A 20,625-nucleotide genomic window follows, 5' to 3' on the forward strand; every position below is an offset into this window, starting at 1 on the left:
CCACACCGGAAGGCCGTGTGCTCCCACCCGACGGCACAACACAAGCCACACCGGGAGGCTGCGTGCTCCCACCCCACGGCCCAGCACAACCCACACCGGAAGGCTGCGTGCTCCCACCCCACCCCACCGCACAGCACAACCCACACCAGGAGGCTGCATGCTCCCACCCCACGGCACAACACAAGCCACACCGGGAGGCTGCGTGCTCCCACCCCACGGCCCAGCACAACCCACACCAGGAGGCTGCGTGCTCCCACCCCACGGTCAGCACAACCCACACCAGGAGGCTGCATGCTCCCACCACACGGTCAGCACAACCCACACCAGGCGGCTGCGTGCTCCCACCCCACGGTCAGCACAACCCACACCAGGAGGCTGCGTGCTCCCACCCCACGACCCAGCACAACCCACACCAGGAGGCTGCGTGCTCCCACCCCACGGTCAGCACAACCCACACCAGGAGGCTGCATGCTCCCACCACACGGTCAGCACAACCCACACCAGGCGGCTGCGTGCTCCCACCCCACGGTCAGCACAACCCACACCAGGAGGCTGCGTGCTCCCACCCCACGGTCAGCACAACCCACACCAGGCGGCTGCGTGCTCCCACCACACAGTCAGCACAACCCACACCAGGCGGCTGCGTGCTCCCACCCCACGGTCAGCACAACCCACACCAGGAGGCTGCGTGCTCCCACCCCACGGTCAGCACAACCCACACCAGGCGGCTGCGTGCTCCCACCCCACGGTCAGCACAACCCACACCAGGCGGCTGCGTGCTCCCACCCCACTGTCAGCACAACCCACACCAGGAGACTGCGTGCTCCCACCCCACGGTCAGCACAACCCACACCAGGAGGCTGCGTGCTCCCACCCCATGGTCAGCACAACCCACACCGTGAGGCTGCGTGCTCCCACCACACGGTCAGCACAACCCACACCAGGAGACTGCGTGCTCCCACCACACGGTCAGCACAACCCACACCAGGAGACTGCGTGCTCCCACCCCACGGTCAGCACAACCCACACCAGGAGACTGCGTGCTCCCACCCCACGGTCAGCACAACCCACACCAGGAGGCTGCGTGCTCCCACCCCACGGTCAGCACAACCCACACCAGGAGACTGCGTGCTCCCACCCCACGGTCAGCACAACCCACACCAGGAGACTGCGTGCTCCCACCAGGAGGCTGCGTGCTCCCACCACACGGTCAGCACAACCCACACCAGGCGGCTGCGTGCTCCCACCCCACGGCCCAGCACAACCCACACCGGAAGGCTGCGTGCTCCCACCCCACGGCCCAGCACAACCCACACTGGGAGGCTGTGTGCTCCCATCCACGGCCCAGCACAACCCACACCAGGAGGCTGTGTGCTCCCACCCCACGGCACAACACAACCCACACCGGGAGGCTGTGTGCTCCCACCCCACGGCCCAGCACAACCTACACCGGGAGGCTGCGTGCTCCCACCCCACGGCCCAGCACAACCCACACCGGGAGGCTGTGTGCTGCCACCCCATGGCCCAGCACAACCCACACCGGGAGGCTGTGTGCTCCCACCCCACGGCCCAGCACAACCCACACCAGGAGGCTGTGTGCTCCCACCCCATGGCACAACACAAGCCACACTGGCTCAGGCACTTGCACCATGAAGCTGTTTGCTCCAACATCCGTGTACACTGCTACATCCTTGGAGTCCAAGGCCAGAAGAGACCACTGTGATCACCTCCTCTGACCTCCTGCATGGCCCAGGCACAGACTCGGCAGAGCTCGCACGGCCAGCCCAGGCCCTGGTCGAGTCCCTGCTCCCCAGAGAGCCCTGTGGCCGGGGAGGGCCATGCTCTCTGGTAGGGGTGGTCGCTGGATGCCATGGTGAGCCCTGCGATTACTGACAAGGGCAAGGGAGCGGAGCCTTGGCAGGATGCCGCTTCCGCCCTCAGGACCCTGGGCCCTGCATCCTCACCAGGACAAGGTCCTGGGCCCCCTCCCCACTTGCCCCCAAGGGAGGGGCCTGCAGGGCCGGGAGAGGTGGGTGGTGACCGCAGCGCAAGCCAGGGCGACGCCAGCCCGTGTGGACCTTCGGGAGCTGCGACTCTCGCCTGTCCCCACCCAGGGCAGCACCTGGCAGCTGCTTAAACCCGGCGCAGGGTCCTGCTCTTTGGGGTGCTGGGTCTGCGGCTCTGCTGCCAGGCAGGGAGGAGCTGCCTGAGGGCGACAGGCTCATCAGCAGAGACCCTTCTCGGCGGGGGTCACGGCGCATTCCCAGGGCAGGGCCCATGCGGGGCGGGGAGGGGGGACGCGGCTCTAGCGCCGGGCTGTTCTGCTAGCACAGGGCTGCGGGCTCATCCAAGCTCTGCAAACAGCCGCCGATGGGAACCACGCTCCGTCTGGCCCAGCAGCCACTCCCACGTCTCAGCCCCCTGCAGCAATGGGGGGGTCGCAGACAGAGAGCAGGAGGCACAAGGACAGGGTGACCATATTTCCCCCATGCCCGGGGGGGGGGACTGGTGCTTGGGGCTTCAGCCCTGCAGCGGGATGCGGGGGCAACACTCCGGGCTCCACCCCCACAGTGAGGGGGGAGGAGCCGCCGGAGCTCAGGGCTCCAACCCCCCAATGGGGGGAGGCACCGCCAGCACTCAGGGTACTCGAGACTTCCGTGGCTGAAGCTCTGAGCACCGGCGGCTGCCTGCCCACCCTGCCCCACTGCAGGGATGAAGTCCAGGCGAGGGCGGGGAAGGGGACAGGACCCACTGGCACTGCAGGGACAAGGTGCCCGCTTTTTAAAACACGGCCTGCAGCACTGCCAGGAACGGGGCCGGATGGGCGCCCTGGGCAAGGCGTGAGGAAGGGCGGGACGTGCTCCCGGGATGGCGCGGCGCTCGCCTGGCTGGACTGGCCGTATCTCACTGTCCTGCGTGAAGTGAGCGGCCGAGCACTGCCCGCTGCCCCGCCCACAGCAGCCCCCACGCCGCCAACGCCACACGAGAGACCCGAGGGCCCCACGCGGGGGAGGGAGCGGCAGAGTCGGGGGGCGAGGAATGGGACATATCTTGTTGGACTGGGGACTCAGAGGCAAAGGACGTTGCTGAATCCCTTGGAGCTGGCTGCGCTGCGAGCCGTCCTTCAGACCCTGCCTGCGCTCTAACCACTCGCCATGCTGCCCTGGGCAGTGTGTCAAGAAGCTGGATTAATCCCCAGTTGGAACAGACGACGATCCAGCCCCGTAAGGGAAGTTTCTCGCCACGGTGGAAGGTGACTTAGTCACACAACAGACACTGGCATCGCTGAAAGGCACAGGAAACCGCTCCCAGCACGCCGTGCTCCTGGGCTCTGTGGCGGTGCGGCGGGGACCCCGATCCTGCACCCCGCCAGCCAGTAGAACGGGGAGGGGTTATTGCGTCTCCAGGACACAGCACGGCAGAGGCGTGATGTGCACATACGGAGTCAGGGGCTGGCAGCCCTAGACCCCTTGGATTGGGGTCCACAGGCCCCTGAACCCTCAGTTGGTCTCTTCTCTTCATGTTTTCCCAGCCAAGACGGCCTCTCCCCAAACCCCCCAGGTAGCCACACCCCTTCCTTGCTCAGGTGAGACGCCCCAGCCGGCCACTGTCTACCTGCTGGGCAGTGCTCACAGACAGGCCAGCGGGGGTCACCCACAGCCCAGGCCTAGCGCCCAGCGAGTGGACAGCTCCCACTATATCTAACAGGAGGCCTGCCACGGGGCCAGGGCGCGGCTACCCCCAGCTCTGGGGGCAGTGCAGAGACAGGGCAGTGAGCCCTGGCCGACTGGTTGCCTCCCAAGAGGTCCCTGTCACTCACCTGTGACGGCAGCAGGGAGCAAGGGCCCTGTCTAATGCTGAACCTGCCGCAGTCCCCGGTTCTGCGACTGGCCCCCTCCCTCCCAGCAGCCATCGCAGTGGCACACACGGGGAGGAAGGGTCAGTGGAGGCAGCTCCAGCCCCCTGGGCTTCCTCCTTCATCATCTCAACTTCAAAGGCCTCCCAGATTCCCAGCCAGGCTCCCTCCGGAGCGGAATGACGCCTTTTGCATTGCTAATGAAACGCTTCCCCCGGCCTCCCCGCACACCTGCTCTCAGCCTCCCTCGCTAGCCCGCTGAGCGCCCCCTCCAAGCAGGGCTCCCGGCCCCCGCTGCGCGATCTCCCCACTGCTGGCCCAGTGCCGCGCCAGGGATAAAGCAACGGGGTCCAACCGCAGAACAGAGCGAGCCTCGGGCGCAGCCTCTCCGCCGCCAGCCTTGTCAAGAGCGGAGGTTTGAAAATACCTGCTCTCGAGCCAGCTGGTCGCCTTGTCGGGGGCTCCAGCAGGTCAGGCTGAAAGATCCCAATGAGCCGCTCTGGCCTTGGAGTCCATGGGGAAGGGGTGCCCCGCAGGAGGCTCACCTGGGAGTAGTGAGCGTTTCCTCTAGACTGAAGCAATATTTGCAAGGGGCAGGTGCGGCCGGTATCTGAAGTAGGGATGTTAAATATTGGTTAATCGAATTCCTATCGGTTACCCGACTTTCTGTAGCGTGGGGTGGCAGGCGGGGGCCAGTTTAAAAACCAGGCAGCAGTGCGGGATGGAAACAGCCCCTGTCCACGGGATAGAGGCAGCAGCACGGAGGTGGGCAGGCAGCACGGTGGAGCCGGTGCGGGGGGAAACTAGCTCCCCCCACTCCCTGCCTGTGATAGAGACAGCAGGGGGGAGGGGGAAATGTGTATAGTTGACAAAATTAACCGATAAGCCTAGTGTATCGATTAATCGAATAGTCAACTACACGTCGACATCCCTAATCTGAAGCCAACAACTGAATCCGCAGAGTGGTCCACCCTGAGCCTTCGAACGCCCTCGCCCGGCTTACAGAGCGTGGGATTTAGACAGTGGCAGCCTGCTGGGTCTTTCCCTGGCTGCGGGCGGGGGGCCTGGAAAGCTCCTTCAATCTCTTCTCCTCCACGAGAAGGCCAAGGAACGGCCCTTTTCGGGGCAGGGTGAGTCTCCCAGACTCACGTGGCTCCAGGACTTCGGAACCAAGGAAACAGAGACGCTGGCACTTAGCATGGGAGCCAGCGTCGCTGGCTGTGGGGTGGATCCTGTCGGGAACAGGGCACCAATGCCTGTGCTCATGGCTTTGCAGTGGGTGGCTTGCCCACACCAGCAGCCGCCGGTGGACTGTGGAGCTAATCACAGCCCTTCCTGCTGAGCAAATGGTCAGACCTGGTTGCCTGAAGCGAATGGGCTGGACCCAGGAAGGTGCTGAGCACCCAGAGCCCTGAAACGGGAGCTGCAGCCCCTGAGCACGTTGAAACCCGGCTCAGGCCTGAGCAGCCGCAGGGCTGCCGGTGGGAACCCCGGCCTGGGGGCCTGAGGCTAGGAGAGCAATGAAAAGTGAATCGCAAACGTGTCGCCCCCACTCCTCGAGGCCACGTACAGGAGATGGACGAGCCTGCGGCAAGGGCACTCCAGAGCCGGCCTCACTCAGGCAGAAGAGCCCCCGATTAGCTCCAGAGGGCCGAGGCATTCCAGCTGCCAGCGACCTGGCCGGAGCAACACACTCCCAATGCGCCCGCTGGCCTGGCACTCTGGGACCAGCTGGGTGCTGCGCAGGGCACTGCCAGAGCCAGGCGGACGCTGAACACTGCAGCCACAAAGGGGTCGGAGCAGCATGTGGCCTCTGAGGGGCTTGACCAAGGCAGGCTAGGGATGTAATAGTGGAGTCCATTAACCCATTAACCAATTAGCAGAAGCGTATCGGTTAACGCTACAGACTCCACACATTCCGCCCCCAGCCAGTACATTTTTAGCAGGCTGGCCAGCAACCCAGCTTAGTCCAGGACCTTTCCCACTGCGGCTCTGCATTTAACGTGTATTAGGAGCTAGGCGGGCAGGCAGCCTGGCTCCGTTCTGGCTCCCATCGAGCATGAGAGCTCAAACCCCGCCCGGACAGGGGCTGCTGCCTCTGATCCAGGGGCAGCAGCATGGAGTGGCGGGGGGGGCTCCTCGGGAATGAGGCTGGAGTGCGCTGGCTGCTGGCCCCGCCCCCAGGGACTACAGAGCCGTCGAGTAACCAATAGGAATGAATGAGGTTAATCGACTAGTCAATTAACCGATCTGTAACATCCCTAAGGTACACGCGGGCGCCTTGCCCAGCTGTCCCCCTACCCCAGGCTGTGCTCTGCCGGCCTGGCCAGCTCGTCAGCATGTCCCTGAAGGGCTCCGGCTTCCCCTGGCTGAGGAAGGGTTGGGCTAGGCTGGTGGGCTCCTCCGGGGTTCTGGGCCTGGAGGCCTGAGGTGAGGAAGGCAGCAGGAATCCCCCAGCGCCAGGGGAGAGGACAGGCACTGCGGAGCATGGAGCCAGCGAGGAAGAGCTGCCGGGGGGCGGAGGGTCCCAGCTGCACCTGCCCTGTCAGCAGGGGAGGACATGGCTCGTCGGTGGGATGGGCAGCTCTGGGGGACAGTGGGTGCAGGGGGGTTAGCGGGTGGGCGCTCTCAGGAAGAGAGTTCTGGTGCCAGGGCAGGCGTGGGAGGGGAGAGCGGAAGGATGGGGCGTGCCCCGGGATGGGTTCTGCAGGGGCAGGAGCTCCCAGAATGGGATTCCAGGTCCATAAAGTGGAGCCGGCCTGCCAGTCTGGCTGATGCAGGCATGGTGCAGCATTAATGACACCCCCCTCGCTACGCACATGCTGGAGCGGGCGCCGCGGTTGCTGGAGGCTGTGCCGTTGTCGGGGGGGGGGGCGTGGCAGGAGGCAGAGCAGAAAATGGTTCATGCCTCAGGGCTGTTGCTGGTAAACGTGTCTGAGGCTCCGTTTTGGGAGTAATGCCTGCACAGTGCATCTGCCAGCCCCCCTCAGGACGCGCCTGCATGCGATCAGGCTGTCTCAAGATGGAAATTCCAACTAGGGGAATTTCTTAGAGCTGCAGCTCTTCTCGCGTTGCCCGTGCAGCACGAACACGGTTCCCAATGTCCGTAGCTCTTGCCCGGAACCCATCTCCCCAGTAGGCAGCTCTTAGTAACGTCCCATGCAGATATCCATGGGCTCTCTCAGCTCTCCCTCTGCCACTCGCAGGAGCCCTGGCCTTTTCAACCTGCTCTCCTGCCTGGGGAAGTTGCAAGCCACATTCCATAACGGCGCAAGGCAGCTCAGCCCCCACTGTGCCGCCCAGGGTTAAGAATAAGGACGTGCGTGGGGCTGGCTTGAAGGTCCTAGGCTTGTCGTCCGCCCAGGTCCCAGGGGGTGAGAGCTCCGGAGGCAGGTCCGGGGAGCCACAGCAGTGAGAAAGCAGCTTTTATTCCATTGATGTTAAGATCGCCAACAATACAGAACACACGGCAACGAGCTGATGGATTCAATCACTCTGAGCATGCAGCTGTAATTATCTAATTAGGCAGCTACAGTTACCTGGAATAATACAGTTACCGTCCCCGCATACACCGTCCTGGAGAGCCGGGCATGGGAGGACCAGCCTCCGTCTGCCGGTGGATGAGGATCTTAGTGAAAGGGTGACGCAGGGTATGACAGCAGAGCAAACTTAGAAAGAATAAGTCAAGGAAAGCATTTGAGACAGACAAACCTCAAAGAGAAAGCCCTTAACGCGGAAGCAAAATCCCACCGCACAGCCACTGCCATAGGGTCTTATAGGCCTTTTGGTGTCGCCTGTAGCCCCTCAAGGCCAAAACCAGATTTCTGCCCCTTAAGATGTTTGTGGGTGCACATATTTGATTAGATGATTAAACTGGGACACCCTTTAGAATATGCACAAAAAGGTCACTTGACGGCCTCTTGGGCACGTCCCCCGAAGTGGGAAAAATGGGAACTTGTGGTCAGGTACCACTGCCTTCTATTTCCTTGGTCAGGATGTCAGGTTGGCTGGGTCACTGCGTTTTGGACCCTTTTAGACTCTCATATTATCAGCCCTGTCTGGCTGCTCTGTGTGCCCCAACCCAGCTGAAGATTCCACCACAAACCCCTTCTCAACTTCTAATCTAGAAAGGGGATGTAGCTATTAACCCTCGCTTACAAAACTACTGCTACAGCCGGGGGGCCCTGGCCTGCCTGGAGAACAGAGCGAAAAGGTGACCTCGAGAGGAAAGTACACAGGGTCACAAGTCCACTGGCTACAGATGATGGAATGGGAATTTACTCAGAGAATCGGGCCCTGTCGCTTTAACCTAAATCATTGACCACAGGGAAACAAAAACCACGTTACACGTCTACAAGCAGCTGAAACTACAGTTCAACGGGCTGCGCGTCAGAAGCCCTCCCCCCCCCATTCTGGAACCCAGGCACGGCCAGGCCAATAGTGCTGTGACTTGGCTCAGAGAGAACATGCCCCAACACAGCAGAGCACGGCAGATCCCGGAGAGCGTGACTCCTGGCGGCACAGCTTCGTGTCCTATGTGGCTAAAACGGGGGACTCCCTGGCCAAGGGAGACCAGGGCGAGTGACCAGAATGCTCAGTGTTCCAAAGGGGGCTTTTCTAGTGCCAGGCATGATGGCGTTAATACTGCTCTCTCTTATGCAAATGCCTTGCCTGATACATCCTGGGACTATGTTTGCCTTTTCCACAGACACCATAGTGCTAGCTCGTAGTCCTCCTGTGATCGGCCCGCTCACCCCAGTCTCTCTCCTCGTCACTTCTCCCCGCCTGTGGATTGGTCACTGAGAAATGTTGAATTTTTCCAAATACATTTGTTACTCATAATCATAGGAAGGACACATCTCGTGAATGCGATTCTGTCTATTTGGAGTCTGTCCACTATTTGCTTTGATTACATCTTCAATGGAGTACTTGGTGGTAGTCAGAGTGCAATTGATTGCCCCACAGAGGAGCTTCTATGCTTAAGATGGAATTTTTAGAACTGGTTGAAATTTTTTCATTGGAAAAGATTTTTTTTTCCTGCTGAAAAAGAACCTCTTAAATGCTTTTTTTCCAAAATTTGTCAACGCTATCAACTTTTCAGATTATTTTGCAAAACTGTTCACATTAATTGAAAAGAAACAATATTGAATTCATTATCAAAATGGTGGTTCACATTTTTCATTTACTGAAAACTGGGATTTTGATAACCCATAAATAGAACACTTTTGGTAATTAATTTAATTTGTCCATAAGTTGCATTTATACTTACAATTATCATTATATGTTTTTATATTCATCAAAATAGATATCCACATTTGTCATTTACCAAAAACTAGATTTTCAGTACACAACAAATGTTAACAACCATTTCAATAAAACAAGAGCTGTGAAAAAAAATCTTGAAAACTAGGTCAGCTTTGAATCTTGCAAGATGAAAAATACTCCAAAATGTTTGTAAACATTTGGTTTTGATTTTGAACCAGCATTAGAAAATATTCTGACCAGGAGAAAATAAATTAAAGAGATTTCAAGATCCACTCAGGTCCCATTCCAGCATGAACCTTTCTGCACCCCCATATATTTACACACGTTTTCCACCAAACTTTCTTGCAAACGGAAAACAACAAAATAAAACAAACAAAAATCACTCCTGCAAATGATCATCGAAAACAAATTAAAAGAGTTTGCAAATTTTATCCAAGCCAATCCACACTTTTTATTCAGATATTTACAAGTCTTTTTTGCACTAATACTTCGTCCTGAATAATCTACAAGAAGGAAATCTTTGCTATTTTCCCTATTCCTAAATGCCAACCATGACTGTACATCCACAAGGCATTATAGCTGGAAAAGCCATTTCCTCTCTCTTTCAGATATTTAACAGACCATCCTTGGGTCCCCCCTCACTGCTGGAAGCTGAGCTGACAAAATAATGCATACTGACTACATTATCCAATGCCTTGTTTTCCATTTGAGCACAGAGCACATTAATGAGATTACGAGTGGAAGATTAGGAGGGAGAGGAGTCCATGAAACAATCTCTCTATTGAGCTGAGGGCCATTCGATGTCCCCACAAGAAAGAGCCAAGTTTTCAAAAGCACACGCGACGCTGAGTTCTGCGAACGCAACCCCAGCCGCGGGAAGGAAAGGACCACTTGGAAACCCAGCCCCAAAGCTCTGTGCAAATCTGCTCGGGTAAGCAAAGCCCATCGGGCAACTCAGCAAATCCGCTGGTCACTGTCTCGCAGGTTCCCGCTCTCCGCCTCACAGGGGAGGTCTGCACAGTGGGAATCACCGGGAGGAACGTCCCTTTTTGGAAGCCCAGCACAGAAGGGTCTTGAAGCTCCTGGCACCTCGCCACCTTTCAGAGACGACTGTCAGTAGCGCTGGTCTTGTCTTCTCCCCCTCCCGTCTCCCCTGGGACTGGAGGGGCCACGGGGCCACTTCCCCTCCACTGGTCCCCTGACGTGTGTGTGAACTGTTCCCGCGAACCAGTCTGGGCCTGGTGGTTAGCTGTGACGGAGCAACTCTTCCAGGCCTGAAGAAGTCGAAATCAGAAATGGGTCTAATAAAAAGAGGGCCTCTGCCACCTCGTCTCTCTAACACTTTCCTGGGGACACTGAGGCTGCAGTATCAGTAGCAAAGGAAGCTTCTCTGCTGTTTCTCTGAATACCCAGCATGCATTTCATCCCAGACGGCTCATTTGTGTACGTTCCTCCCACCCAAACGCTTCCTCACCTCGGGTGCGATTATGCCAAGAGACTAGAAGCAGACTGCAGATTGGAAGATAGATTTATATCAGTGGGGATCTGTGACTAAAACCAGATGAGATAATGTGGCCCCTATTCTTTGTCAATCGCTATTTTTATAGGCTCTTCCTCAGTCACTAACTGACCAGGTTATTTTCCCCTCTTGTTCTGCCTGGAGGCAGATTGTCAAAGTTCCATCTGTCGGCTATTTCAGAGCGATCATTCGGTTCTTCCCCTTTCTCTTTTCTCCATGGCTCTCCAGTGCTGACTGGTCTCCAGCATGTCCCTCTCCCCTGATACATTTTACAAGTGCCCCATCTCCGCCCCTGCCCCCCGGCTGCATTAACTCACTCTGCCCACGGGCTCCCGGTAGCTTCCCTATGCCCTCCCCTGCCCCCACACCCCAGAGCCCTTACCCCGCGTGCCCTCCTCTGCCCCCACACCCCAGAGCCCTTACCCCGCGTGCCCTCCCCTGCCCTGACACCCCAGAGCCCTTACCCCGCATGCCCTCCCCTGCCCCCACACCCCAGAGCCCTTACCCCGCGTGCCCTCCCCTGCCCCCACACCCCAGAGCCCTTACCCCGCGTGCCCTCCCCTGCCCCCACACCCCAGAGCCCTTACCCCGCGTGCCCTCCTCTGCCCCCACACCCCAGAGCCCTTACCCCGCGTGCCCTCTCCTGCCCCCACACCCCAGAGCCCTTACCCCGCGTGCCCTCCCCTGCCCTGACACCCCAGAGCCCTTACCCCGCATGCCCTCCCCTGCCCCCACACCCCAGAGCCCTTACCCCACGTGCCCTCCTCTGCCCCCACACCCCAGAGCCCTTACCCCGCGTGCCCTCTCCTGCCCCCACACCCCAGAGCCCTTACCCCGCGTGCCCTCCCCTGCCCTGACACCCCAGAGCCCTTACCCCGCATGCCCTCCCCTGCCCCCACACCCCAGAGCCCTTACCCCGGGTGCCCTCCCCTGCCCCCACACCCCAGAGCCCTTACCCCGCGTGCCCTCCCCTGCCCTGACACCCCAGAGCCCTTACCCCACATGCCCTCCCCTGCCCCCACACCCCAGAGCCCTTACCCCGCGTGCCCTCCCCTGCCCTGACACCCCAGAGCCCTTACCCCACATGCCCTCCCCTGCCCCCACACCCCAGAGCCCTGTGACGGCGCGTTGGGGTCCCCCGTCTCCTGCACCCCGAAATGGCACAAACAGACTGCACCAGCCGGTGGAATAGAGGAAGTTTATTGCCTCTCCAGGATACAGCACAGCACAGATGTAATCTGGTCACAGAGCTGGGCTAGGATGCCTCAGGCCCCCTTGAGATGGGGGAGACTGGGCCCCTAAACTCCAGCCTCTTTCCCTAGGCTCTCCTCCATCTCCCAGGGTATGTCTACACTACAAAGTTAGTTCGAACTAACTTTAATAGGTGCTACACTAGCGCTCCGCTAGTTCGAATTTGAATCGAACTAGCGGAGCGCTTAGTTCGAACTAGGTAAACCTCATTTTACGAGGACTAACGCCTAGTTCGAACTAGCTAGTTTGAACTAAGGGCTGTGTAGCCCTTTAGTTCGAACTAGTGGGAGGCTAGCCCTCCCCAGGTTTCCCTGGTGGCCACTCTGGCCAACACCAGGGAAACTCTATGCCCCCCTCCCGGCCCCAGACCCCTTAAAGGGGCACGGGCTGGCTACGGTGCCCGTGCCAGGTGCAAGCCTGCCAGCACCCAGCTAGCAGACCCTGCACCTGGCACGGCACATAGCCACCCACCCGATGCCCCCAAGCCCACCCCCTCTTGCCGGGACCAGGCTGGCGGCTCCCGGGAGCTTGCCCTGGACCGCAAGAGGCGGGCACCTTCCTGGGCTAGTGCGGACATCGTGGACCTCGTCCACGATCTCCGCACTAGGCACAGGAAAGTGGCCGTCTAGGGCAGGAGAGCTGCCAGCCTGGCCACCCAGGACCACTGAGCTTACAATGGCCGTACTGGGTCAGACCAAAGGTCCATCTAGCCCAGTAGCCTGTCTGCCAACAGCGGCCAAGCCTAGGGACCCTGGAGGGGATGGACCGAAGACAATGACCAAGCCATTTGTCTCGTGCCATCCCTCTCCAGCCTTCCACAAACTTTGGGCAGGGACACCACTCCTACCCTCTGGCTAATAGGACTCCATGGACCCAACCTCCATGACTTGATCTCACTTCCCTTTCAACTCTGTTCTAGTTGTAGCCTTCACAGCCTCCTGCAGCAAGGAGTTCCACAGGTTAACTATTTGCTTTGTCAACAACAACAACTTTCTCTTACTAGTTTCAAGCCTGCTACCCATTCCTTTCCTTTGGTGTCCTCTAGTCCTTCTTTATGGGAACTCAGGAAGAACTTTTCTGAATGCACCCTCTCTACCCAACCCCTGCTTTTAGAGACCTCTATCCTGTCCCCCCTCCGTCTCCTCTTTTCTAAGCTGGACAGTCCCAGTCTCTGTAGCCTTTCTTCATCTGGGACCTGTTCCCAACCCCTGATCATGTTAGTTGCCCTCCCCTCTCCCAGACTTTCTCTTCCCCTCTCCCACCTCCTTTTCCCAGTCTCCCCCAGTTTTTTTTTCAATAAAGACAGAGTCAATGTTGGAAGAAACGTTATCTTTATTTTGTACATCAATAAGAAGGGGGGCTAAGGAAGGGTAAGTGGAAGGAGGTGAGGGAGGAATGGGGTACGAGCCCCCGATGGGGAGGACTGGGCTGGCTCTGCGGGCTTCTGGGGGTGGAAGCTCTCCTGCAGCCCCCCAATTACTCCCTCTCCCCAGATGGCAGCCTGCGGCAAGTGCAGCCGGGCTGATGGCCGAGTGGTGTGATGTGCCCAGTGTGGGCACTCAGGGCACTCCAAGCCAGAACTTCGTTGCAAGCGGGGCACCCCTTAGAACTGTGTGTCCGGGGTGGGGGTCGGGACCCTTTAAGCGCAGCCCTCGGCTAGCCTGAGACAGCATCTCCATGCTCTAAGTCCTCCTTTTATGCCCTGCCGGCACTGCTTCCGGCCATCCTTTAGCCCTGTTCAGAGTCCACTCAATGTGGACTTGCTAGTTCGAACTAGCAAAACGCTAATTCGAACTAGTTTTTAGTTCTAGATGCGTTAGTTCGAACTAGCTTAGTTCGAATTAACTAATTCGAACTAAGTTAGTTCGAACTAGCGCTGTAGTGTAGACATACCCCCAGACAGTAACTAACTAAATTCCCTTCCAGCCCTGCCCCCCAGTCAGGGCAGCATTCCACCTTCCTTTGTTCCTCTCCATGGGGGGTGTCTGGCCACTGGTTCAACAAGTTTGGCCTTACCTCTGCCTAGCGAGGTTTTCCCTGCTGGGTCTTGCTCCAGACAGCAGGGGTCACCACAGCCCAGCAAGTACCCCCACTACGTCACAAGCCCTTACCCCGCGTGCCCTCCTCTGCCCTGACACCCCAGAGCCCTTACCCCGCGTGCCCTCCTCTGCCCTGACACCCCAGAGCCCTTACCCCGCGTGCCCTCCTCTGCCCCCACACCCCAGAGCCCTTACCCCGCGTGCCCTCCCCTGCCCCCACACCCCAGAGCCCTTACCCCGCGTGCCCTCCTCTGCCCCCACACCCCAGAGCCCTTACCCCGCGTGCCCTCCCCTGCCCTGACACCCCAGAGCCCTTACCCCGCGTGCCCTCCCCTGCCCCGACACCCCAGAGCCCTTACCCCCCGTGCCCTCCTCTGCCCCCACACCCCAGAGCCCTTACCCCGCGTGCCCTCCCCTGCCCCCACACCCCAGAGCCCTTACCCCGTGTGCCCTCCCCTGTCCCCACACCCCAGAGCCCTTACCCCGCGTGCCCTCCTCTGCCCCCACACCCCAGAGCCCTTACCCCACGTGCCCTCCCCTGCCCCCACACCCCAGAGCCCTTACCCCGCGTGCCCTCCCCTGCCCCCACACCCCAGAGCCCTTACCCCCCGTGCCCTCCTCTGCCCCCACACCCCAGAGCCCTTACCCCGCGTGCCCTCCCCTGCCCCCACATCCCAGAGCCCTTACCCCGTGTGCCCTCCCCTGTCCCCACACCCCAGAGCCCTTACCCCGCGTGCCCTCCTCTGCCCCCACACCCCAGAGCCCTTACCCCGCGTGCCCTCCCCTGCCCCCACACCCCAGAGCCCTTACCCCGCGTGCCCTCCCCTGCCCCCACACCCCAGAGCCCTTACCCCGCGTGCCCTCCCCTGCCCCCACATCCCAGAGCCCTTACCCCGCGTGCCCTCCTCTGCCCCCACACCCCAGAGCCCTTACGCCGTGTGCCGTTACCCTATTCCCATCCTTAGCAGGCGGAAATACCCCTGCAGGGCGCACCCCAGTGACAGCCTCACACCTTGCGACCATATTCCCATATTCTGTTCCGGGGATGGAGAGTCTGGGATCTTGATCCCCGGGGAGGGGGAGGGGAGAGGGGATGGTCTGGCTCCGGCCAGGCTTCTCTGTGGCTTTTACTGTTTTACACCTCTGCCCATCCCCCTTTGGCCCTCCTACCTGGTGGCTTGACCTTGGCTTAAGACAGACCCCAGGCAGCCAGGCAGTGGGTGCTCATGTACCCCCCGTTCCCGTGCAGCTCTCCCCCTTCGCGTCGGTGCCCATGACACTAGCACACAGCCGGCCGCGCAGCAGCAACGTGCAGTCTCTGCTCACACAGGCCAGCGCGAGACACAAGAGCGTCAAAGTCAAACCCGAAATCCTCTCTCAGCCTAACCAAGAACCCGACCTACTGGAGCAAAAGCTGGGCAGCCGGTGGAGCTGTCCAGGGGCTGCATATAGGTGTCCCACTTACAAATCTCTCCCTGCAGCCAAGGGACGTGCACACGGGGGGGGCCCATAAGCTATGTGGCGAGTGACAACAGATGTGTGTGTGCACCCGCCTGCACAGACAGAGCCGTCAGCGTAATGCCCTCGACAAAGTTACCAAGGGGACGCTGATCTATTGCAAACCCATCCATGGCTACGGAGCCAGCCCTTTAAACACCTCTGCTGGACTGAAAGACTCCGTGCCTTTGACAGATCTTTCCTAAGCTTGAGCTGAGGAACGCAGGGCTTGGAGTCGCTCTCCGCCTAGAGGAAACACTGTAAGTAGAGTGGGCTGAACAGTTTTTGACAGAACAATTTTTCATAGGAACATGCAGATTTCTCAAAATATTTGGTAGGCACATGTCATTTTTTATTAAATGTTTGATAGGGGAAAGTCAAACTGAATCTTGCAGCTGTCTTATATCATTTTGAAAAGGGCAAAACGGTACAGTATGTTTCAATAACATAAAATGTTTAATTTCAGCTCTCTCATTTGGATTCATTTCGTTTTGACTATTAATAGAATATATAATATTTTCACATTATCCAAACAAAACATTTTGTGTCATTAAAACATTATGGGTCTATGATGCTGAACAAAAAATGTTCAGAATTTTTGTTCTCTGGGAAATTTTGGCTTTTTATTCTGACTTGGAACAAAAATGAGTTTTGAAATGTCAGCGTTTCCAGCACCACAGAAAAAGAACTTGCCTTCCCCAAACAGCCTGTTTTAAGTTCATTACTGAACAAGCAATATCAGCCCCCCAACACACACACACACACACACACACACACACACACACACACACACACACACACACACACACACACACACACACACACACACACGTCCTGATTCTGCAGGGACCTCGCTCAGAGAACTCCAGACAGACATAAAGTTACACACTCCTGTTAGGCTATGTTTACACTACAATTTGCGTACATTTTTCCGACAATTTTTTCAGAAGAGGCATATCCGAAATGTGGCCCATCTACACTGGGCCCAATTTCGGAAAAGCTTTCTCTTTTGGAAGAGCCCTTCTTCCTCATGGGAGGAGGAAAACAGGGCTTCCGAAAGAGCGCATCTGCTCTTCCGCAAAAAAAAGCAGATGTGTACCCTGGACGTGGTGGAGTTTTTCAGAAAAATCCCGTAGTGTAGACATAGTCTCAGTCTTTGCAAGACTTAAGCAGAATCCTTGAACCCGTAGGGAGGAGCCCTCTGGGAAAGAGGGGGCTTGTTAGATATTGGTGGAACAGGAGGAAGAGCAGACAGAGGCAGCTTCTCCATCCTACACACGCAAACATACACAAGATCCTCTGCATACACACACAGCTCCAACGTGCGCTCCCCACACACCCCATCCCCAGCACACACCCACACATGCATGCATGCCCACACATGCACCCTCCCGCACCCACACCCAAACCCAACGTGCACAAACACAAATCCCAACACGCGCACACAAACACTGCCAAACGCACACCCACACCCATCCCAACATGCACACACCTACCAGTGTGCCCTCCCACCCACACTCAACGCACACCCTGCCACACCCATACCCAACCTGTGCCCCCCACACCCAACGCACGTCCTCCTACATCCAACACAGGCACCCCCACACCCACAGCACATCCCCCCACATGCAACATGCGCCCCCCCACCCACACCCAACGTGCGCCCCCATATACCCACACGCCAGTATGTGCCCCCCACAGCACATGCCCATACCCCAACGCACGCGCACGCACACACACACGCCCCAGTGTGTGCCCACCCACCCCCCAACACTCAGCTAATGGTGCTGATGTGACTGAGAAGGATTCTTTGCTCTGCGGCTGCATTTTCCAACTTTTAGGTTTACGCCAGGTCCTAGCATGGAGTGACCAGTCCCAGAAACAAGTCTCCAGCCAGAGTAGTCCCCGGCTCGCCCCGTTTAACCAGGTAACTAATTCAACGGGACTGAAATCCCTGGTTGGGACGGGCCTGGGGAGACGAATGCGGCGGGAGAGGGCTGGACTGAGGTGCGATGGGAGCGGCAGGATGTAGGAGGGAGAGGAAGGGGGCTGGGAAGTCTGTGGCGACAGGGCTGGCTCAGGATGGGGTCACAGGAAGGGAGACAGAGCTAACTGGGGGCAGCTCTGGAACAGTCTGTGATTTTATTTACACGGACACCACTTCACGCGCGGGGGTTTCCATGACACACGGGCTACAGCTCAGTGGCTCTCAGTGCCCCTACGATACCAACCACTCCAAGCCCTCTATCTACGACTGAAGCTGAACAATGGGGCGGCGGGGGGCAGAAAAGGGGCGCCCGAGGGCTCCGAGCAGCAAAACGTGGGCAATGAAAACCAGCCGGGACATTCTCTCTCTCTAAGCAATCTGGCCCTGCCAGGCCTACCCCCGCACCTTCTAACCTCACCCTGGTAACCTTCTCCCCAGGGAACTCCCTCTGCCCCAGATAACCTTCCTTCTGAGACCCTGCTCCTCCCTGGATAACGTAGCTGCAGGAAACTACCATGCCAGCCACCCACCCCATAGCGAGTGCAGTGCTGGCTCCACACACACCTGCGCCACAACCCCACCCAGGCCTCCCATAGCCATCGGCCAGGCCCCACGAACCCATCCCTGCCCTGTACACCCCAGGCTCCGCTGCCCAGTCGAACTGGCCACCACAGGCACCTCCTGCCCTCCGTGGCCCTGGCACATGGATCCATCACTTCCCCATGCGCAGGCAGCACGTCCCTGCCCTCAATGGCCCTGGCTCAGGGTACCAGGGGAGCAGGACTACACTGCAGCTGAATGTGAGTTACGTACCAGCCATCCCGAGGCCAAACATGCGCCCCTGCCCCTCCGCACTGAGCTGCCAGAGTTCTAACGCTGCCCACAATGGCCCGGGACCAATGCCGCACCAGAACCCTGCGCCACCGTGCACAGCCCCCCGTGCGCTCACCCCTCCCCATCACTACCCAGCTCTGAGCACCAGACACGGACCTGCCCCGCATACCGCTCTGCCCACTGCAGGCACATCCCAGCCCCCTGTAGCCCTGGCACTGTGCCAGCCCCGGCATTGCACGTACTGCCTGCTCGGATTCGGGCAACACAGACGTTACTGCCAGCTACTATCAGGCCCCACTGGCACGTCTGGTGTCACGGACTCATCCCTGCCCCAAAACCAGCATATTGCAGCATGAGGGCCGGGGGTAGCCATGGTGCTGCTAGCAAACCACTGGTCAGCATGACCCTGGGGTCACCACTAGACAGCACTGCCTGGTGCTTTCACTGTTGACAATCTGCTGCCCAGTCCAACCCTAACAGGCTGAACTCTGCCTGGCATTCCTCCACACCAACCCCGTATTGCTGCCCACAGCATCACAGACACCGCACTGCCCAGCACCAGGCCTGCCCGTCCACCAGCCGCCCGCGACCCAGTCCCCTTCCTCCAGCGCGAGTCCCGCAGCACCAAGGCACGGCTCTCCATCATGGCAAAAGTGCAAGCAAGCGGCAGGGCTGAGCAAGGCCAGAGGAATGCGGCCGTCGGGCAGTCCATAGCAGGGCAGACCCAGCCCCTGGTCCCAGAGAAGTGAGCGGTGTGAGCGAGAAACCTGCCAGCGCCAACGGCCTGGTGCCTCTGGATCTGCCAGGGGGCAGGGTCCTGCCAGACGGTGCATCCACAGAAGGGCACAGGGCTGGGGCATGAACGTGGGAAGGGAGGAGCGAGGCCGGCTGGGGCCGCAGAGCCCGCCCAGCTGGCAAACCCAGCGGGGTGCTCAGCTGTCGGCTCTGGTGCTTCTTAAAGCCGCTGGGGCGGGGACTCTGAGACCTGGCTCAGCAGGGGAAGGGCCCTGCGCACAGGCCGTCCTGGGGCGAGGGGGGGCAGCTGACCCCTGGGAGGGAATGTTGCCCCGGCAGAAAGACCCACCTTAGCGGGGCCAAGTGAGCACCCTGCCAACAGCCCCGCTCGGGCTCCGAGCCCCTGGCCCCAGGTGGAGCCCGAGTCGGGGTGGCAGCCCCCCCACCAGCAGGAGAGGGACCCACCCCTCCCCCAGGGGGAGCTGGCGACAAGTCCCCGGACCGCTGGGGGCCCGGCGGCTCGGAGCGCCCCAGCGCCGCGCGCCTTCGCTGCCCTCCAGGTGCGGGAGGCGCCAGGTGCGGCGGGGGCGCAGCCGTGCAGAGCGGGACGGGGCGGCAGGGCGGCCGAGCCCCGGGAGCCGGGCAGGGGCGGGCGGGGAGCCGCTGCCATTCCCCGGGGAGCGCCCCCGGCTGCACGTGCCCGGGGTCCCCGCGCTGAAGTTGGGGCGGCCCCGGGCTCCTACCTTGGCTGGCGGCCGCGGCGCAGGCGGCGATGGCGAGCAGCGGCAGCGGCAGGGGGGGCGGGGGCGGCCGGGCCATGCTGCGGCCGGGGCAGAGCCCAGCCAAGCCGGCGGCACTTTCCGCGCTCCGCTCGCGCACTCCCGGGCCGGCTGCATGGGGGGCGGGAGCGAGCCGCCCGTCACAGCCCACCAGCCAATCGGCTGCCTGGTGCCGGCCTCCCCCCGCCCCCCCGCGCACCCCGCAGCGACCCCCGCGCCCGCGGCCCCAGCCCCCGCCTGCCCCGTCCCAGGGCAGGGCGCTGCCAGTGCCCGAGGCAGCCGGGGAAGCCCTGGCCGGAGCCCTGCGCAGGCGGGTGCCCGGTAGCGCTCAAGCGCAGCGTCTGCCGGCCTAGGAGCAGCGGCTTAGCTGGCCCGGCTGATCAAACGGGGCGAGCCCCGCTGCCCTGTTCCTGGGGTGCCCCGCCCGCCCGCCGAGCAGACGGGGCCTTCCCCCGGCCGGGGCTCCATGCCAGACCAGGCCGCTGTGCCAGGAAGCTCGGGCAGAGCTTTGTGCATGGAGCTGCCCTGCCATGCGGGCGTGTAGGGGGAGTTATCCGCTGGCGCCTGGCAGCCCTGAACACCAGCCCGTGCCATCCGCTGCCACCCTTGGCTCCCAGGCTCCACCCCCAGCCTGTACCTGCTGTGCTCTCCCTGCAGCCCCGAGGGCCAGCACCAGGCTGCCAGGCCTTGGCACGTGCCCCCCGGGCCAGTACCTGCAGCGACACTGGCAGCGATTGAATGCATTGTTGTAGAATGACAGGGCTGGAAGAGACCTTAGAAGGCCCACGGCAGGGCCAATCCCAGTTGTGACCAGGGATGGAAAATCCCGTTTAATCGGTTAAATGTTCTGTTTAGCTGGTTAG

The 20,625-nt window shown here is 60.0% G+C and overlaps 1 protein-coding gene across 3 annotated transcripts in view; it reads right to left on the bottom strand.

Annotated features, from left to right (window-relative positions):
• Positions 1-19,949, bottom strand: part of EPHA8 (EPH receptor A8) — a 150,749-nt gene extending 130,800 nt beyond the window's left edge. The window contains exon 1 of one of the 3 annotated variants that reach the window (XM_075906310.1): positions 19,727-19,949. In XM_075906310.1, the coding sequence (XP_075762425.1) occupies positions 19,727-19,802 (76 nt within the window). In that variant the 5' untranslated portion in view covers positions 19,803-19,949. The remainder of the gene's footprint in view (positions 1-19,726) is intronic. The other 2 variants (XM_075906309.1, XM_075906308.1) reach the window with 2 other exon arrangements.
• Between the last annotated feature and the right edge of the window lie 676 nt (positions 19,950-20,625).

This window comes from Pelodiscus sinensis, chromosome 23, assembly GCF_049634645.1.
Source record: "Pelodiscus sinensis isolate JC-2024 chromosome 23, ASM4963464v1, whole genome shotgun sequence".
Classification (NCBI taxonomy): Eukaryota; Metazoa; Chordata; order Testudines; family Trionychidae; genus Pelodiscus; species Pelodiscus sinensis.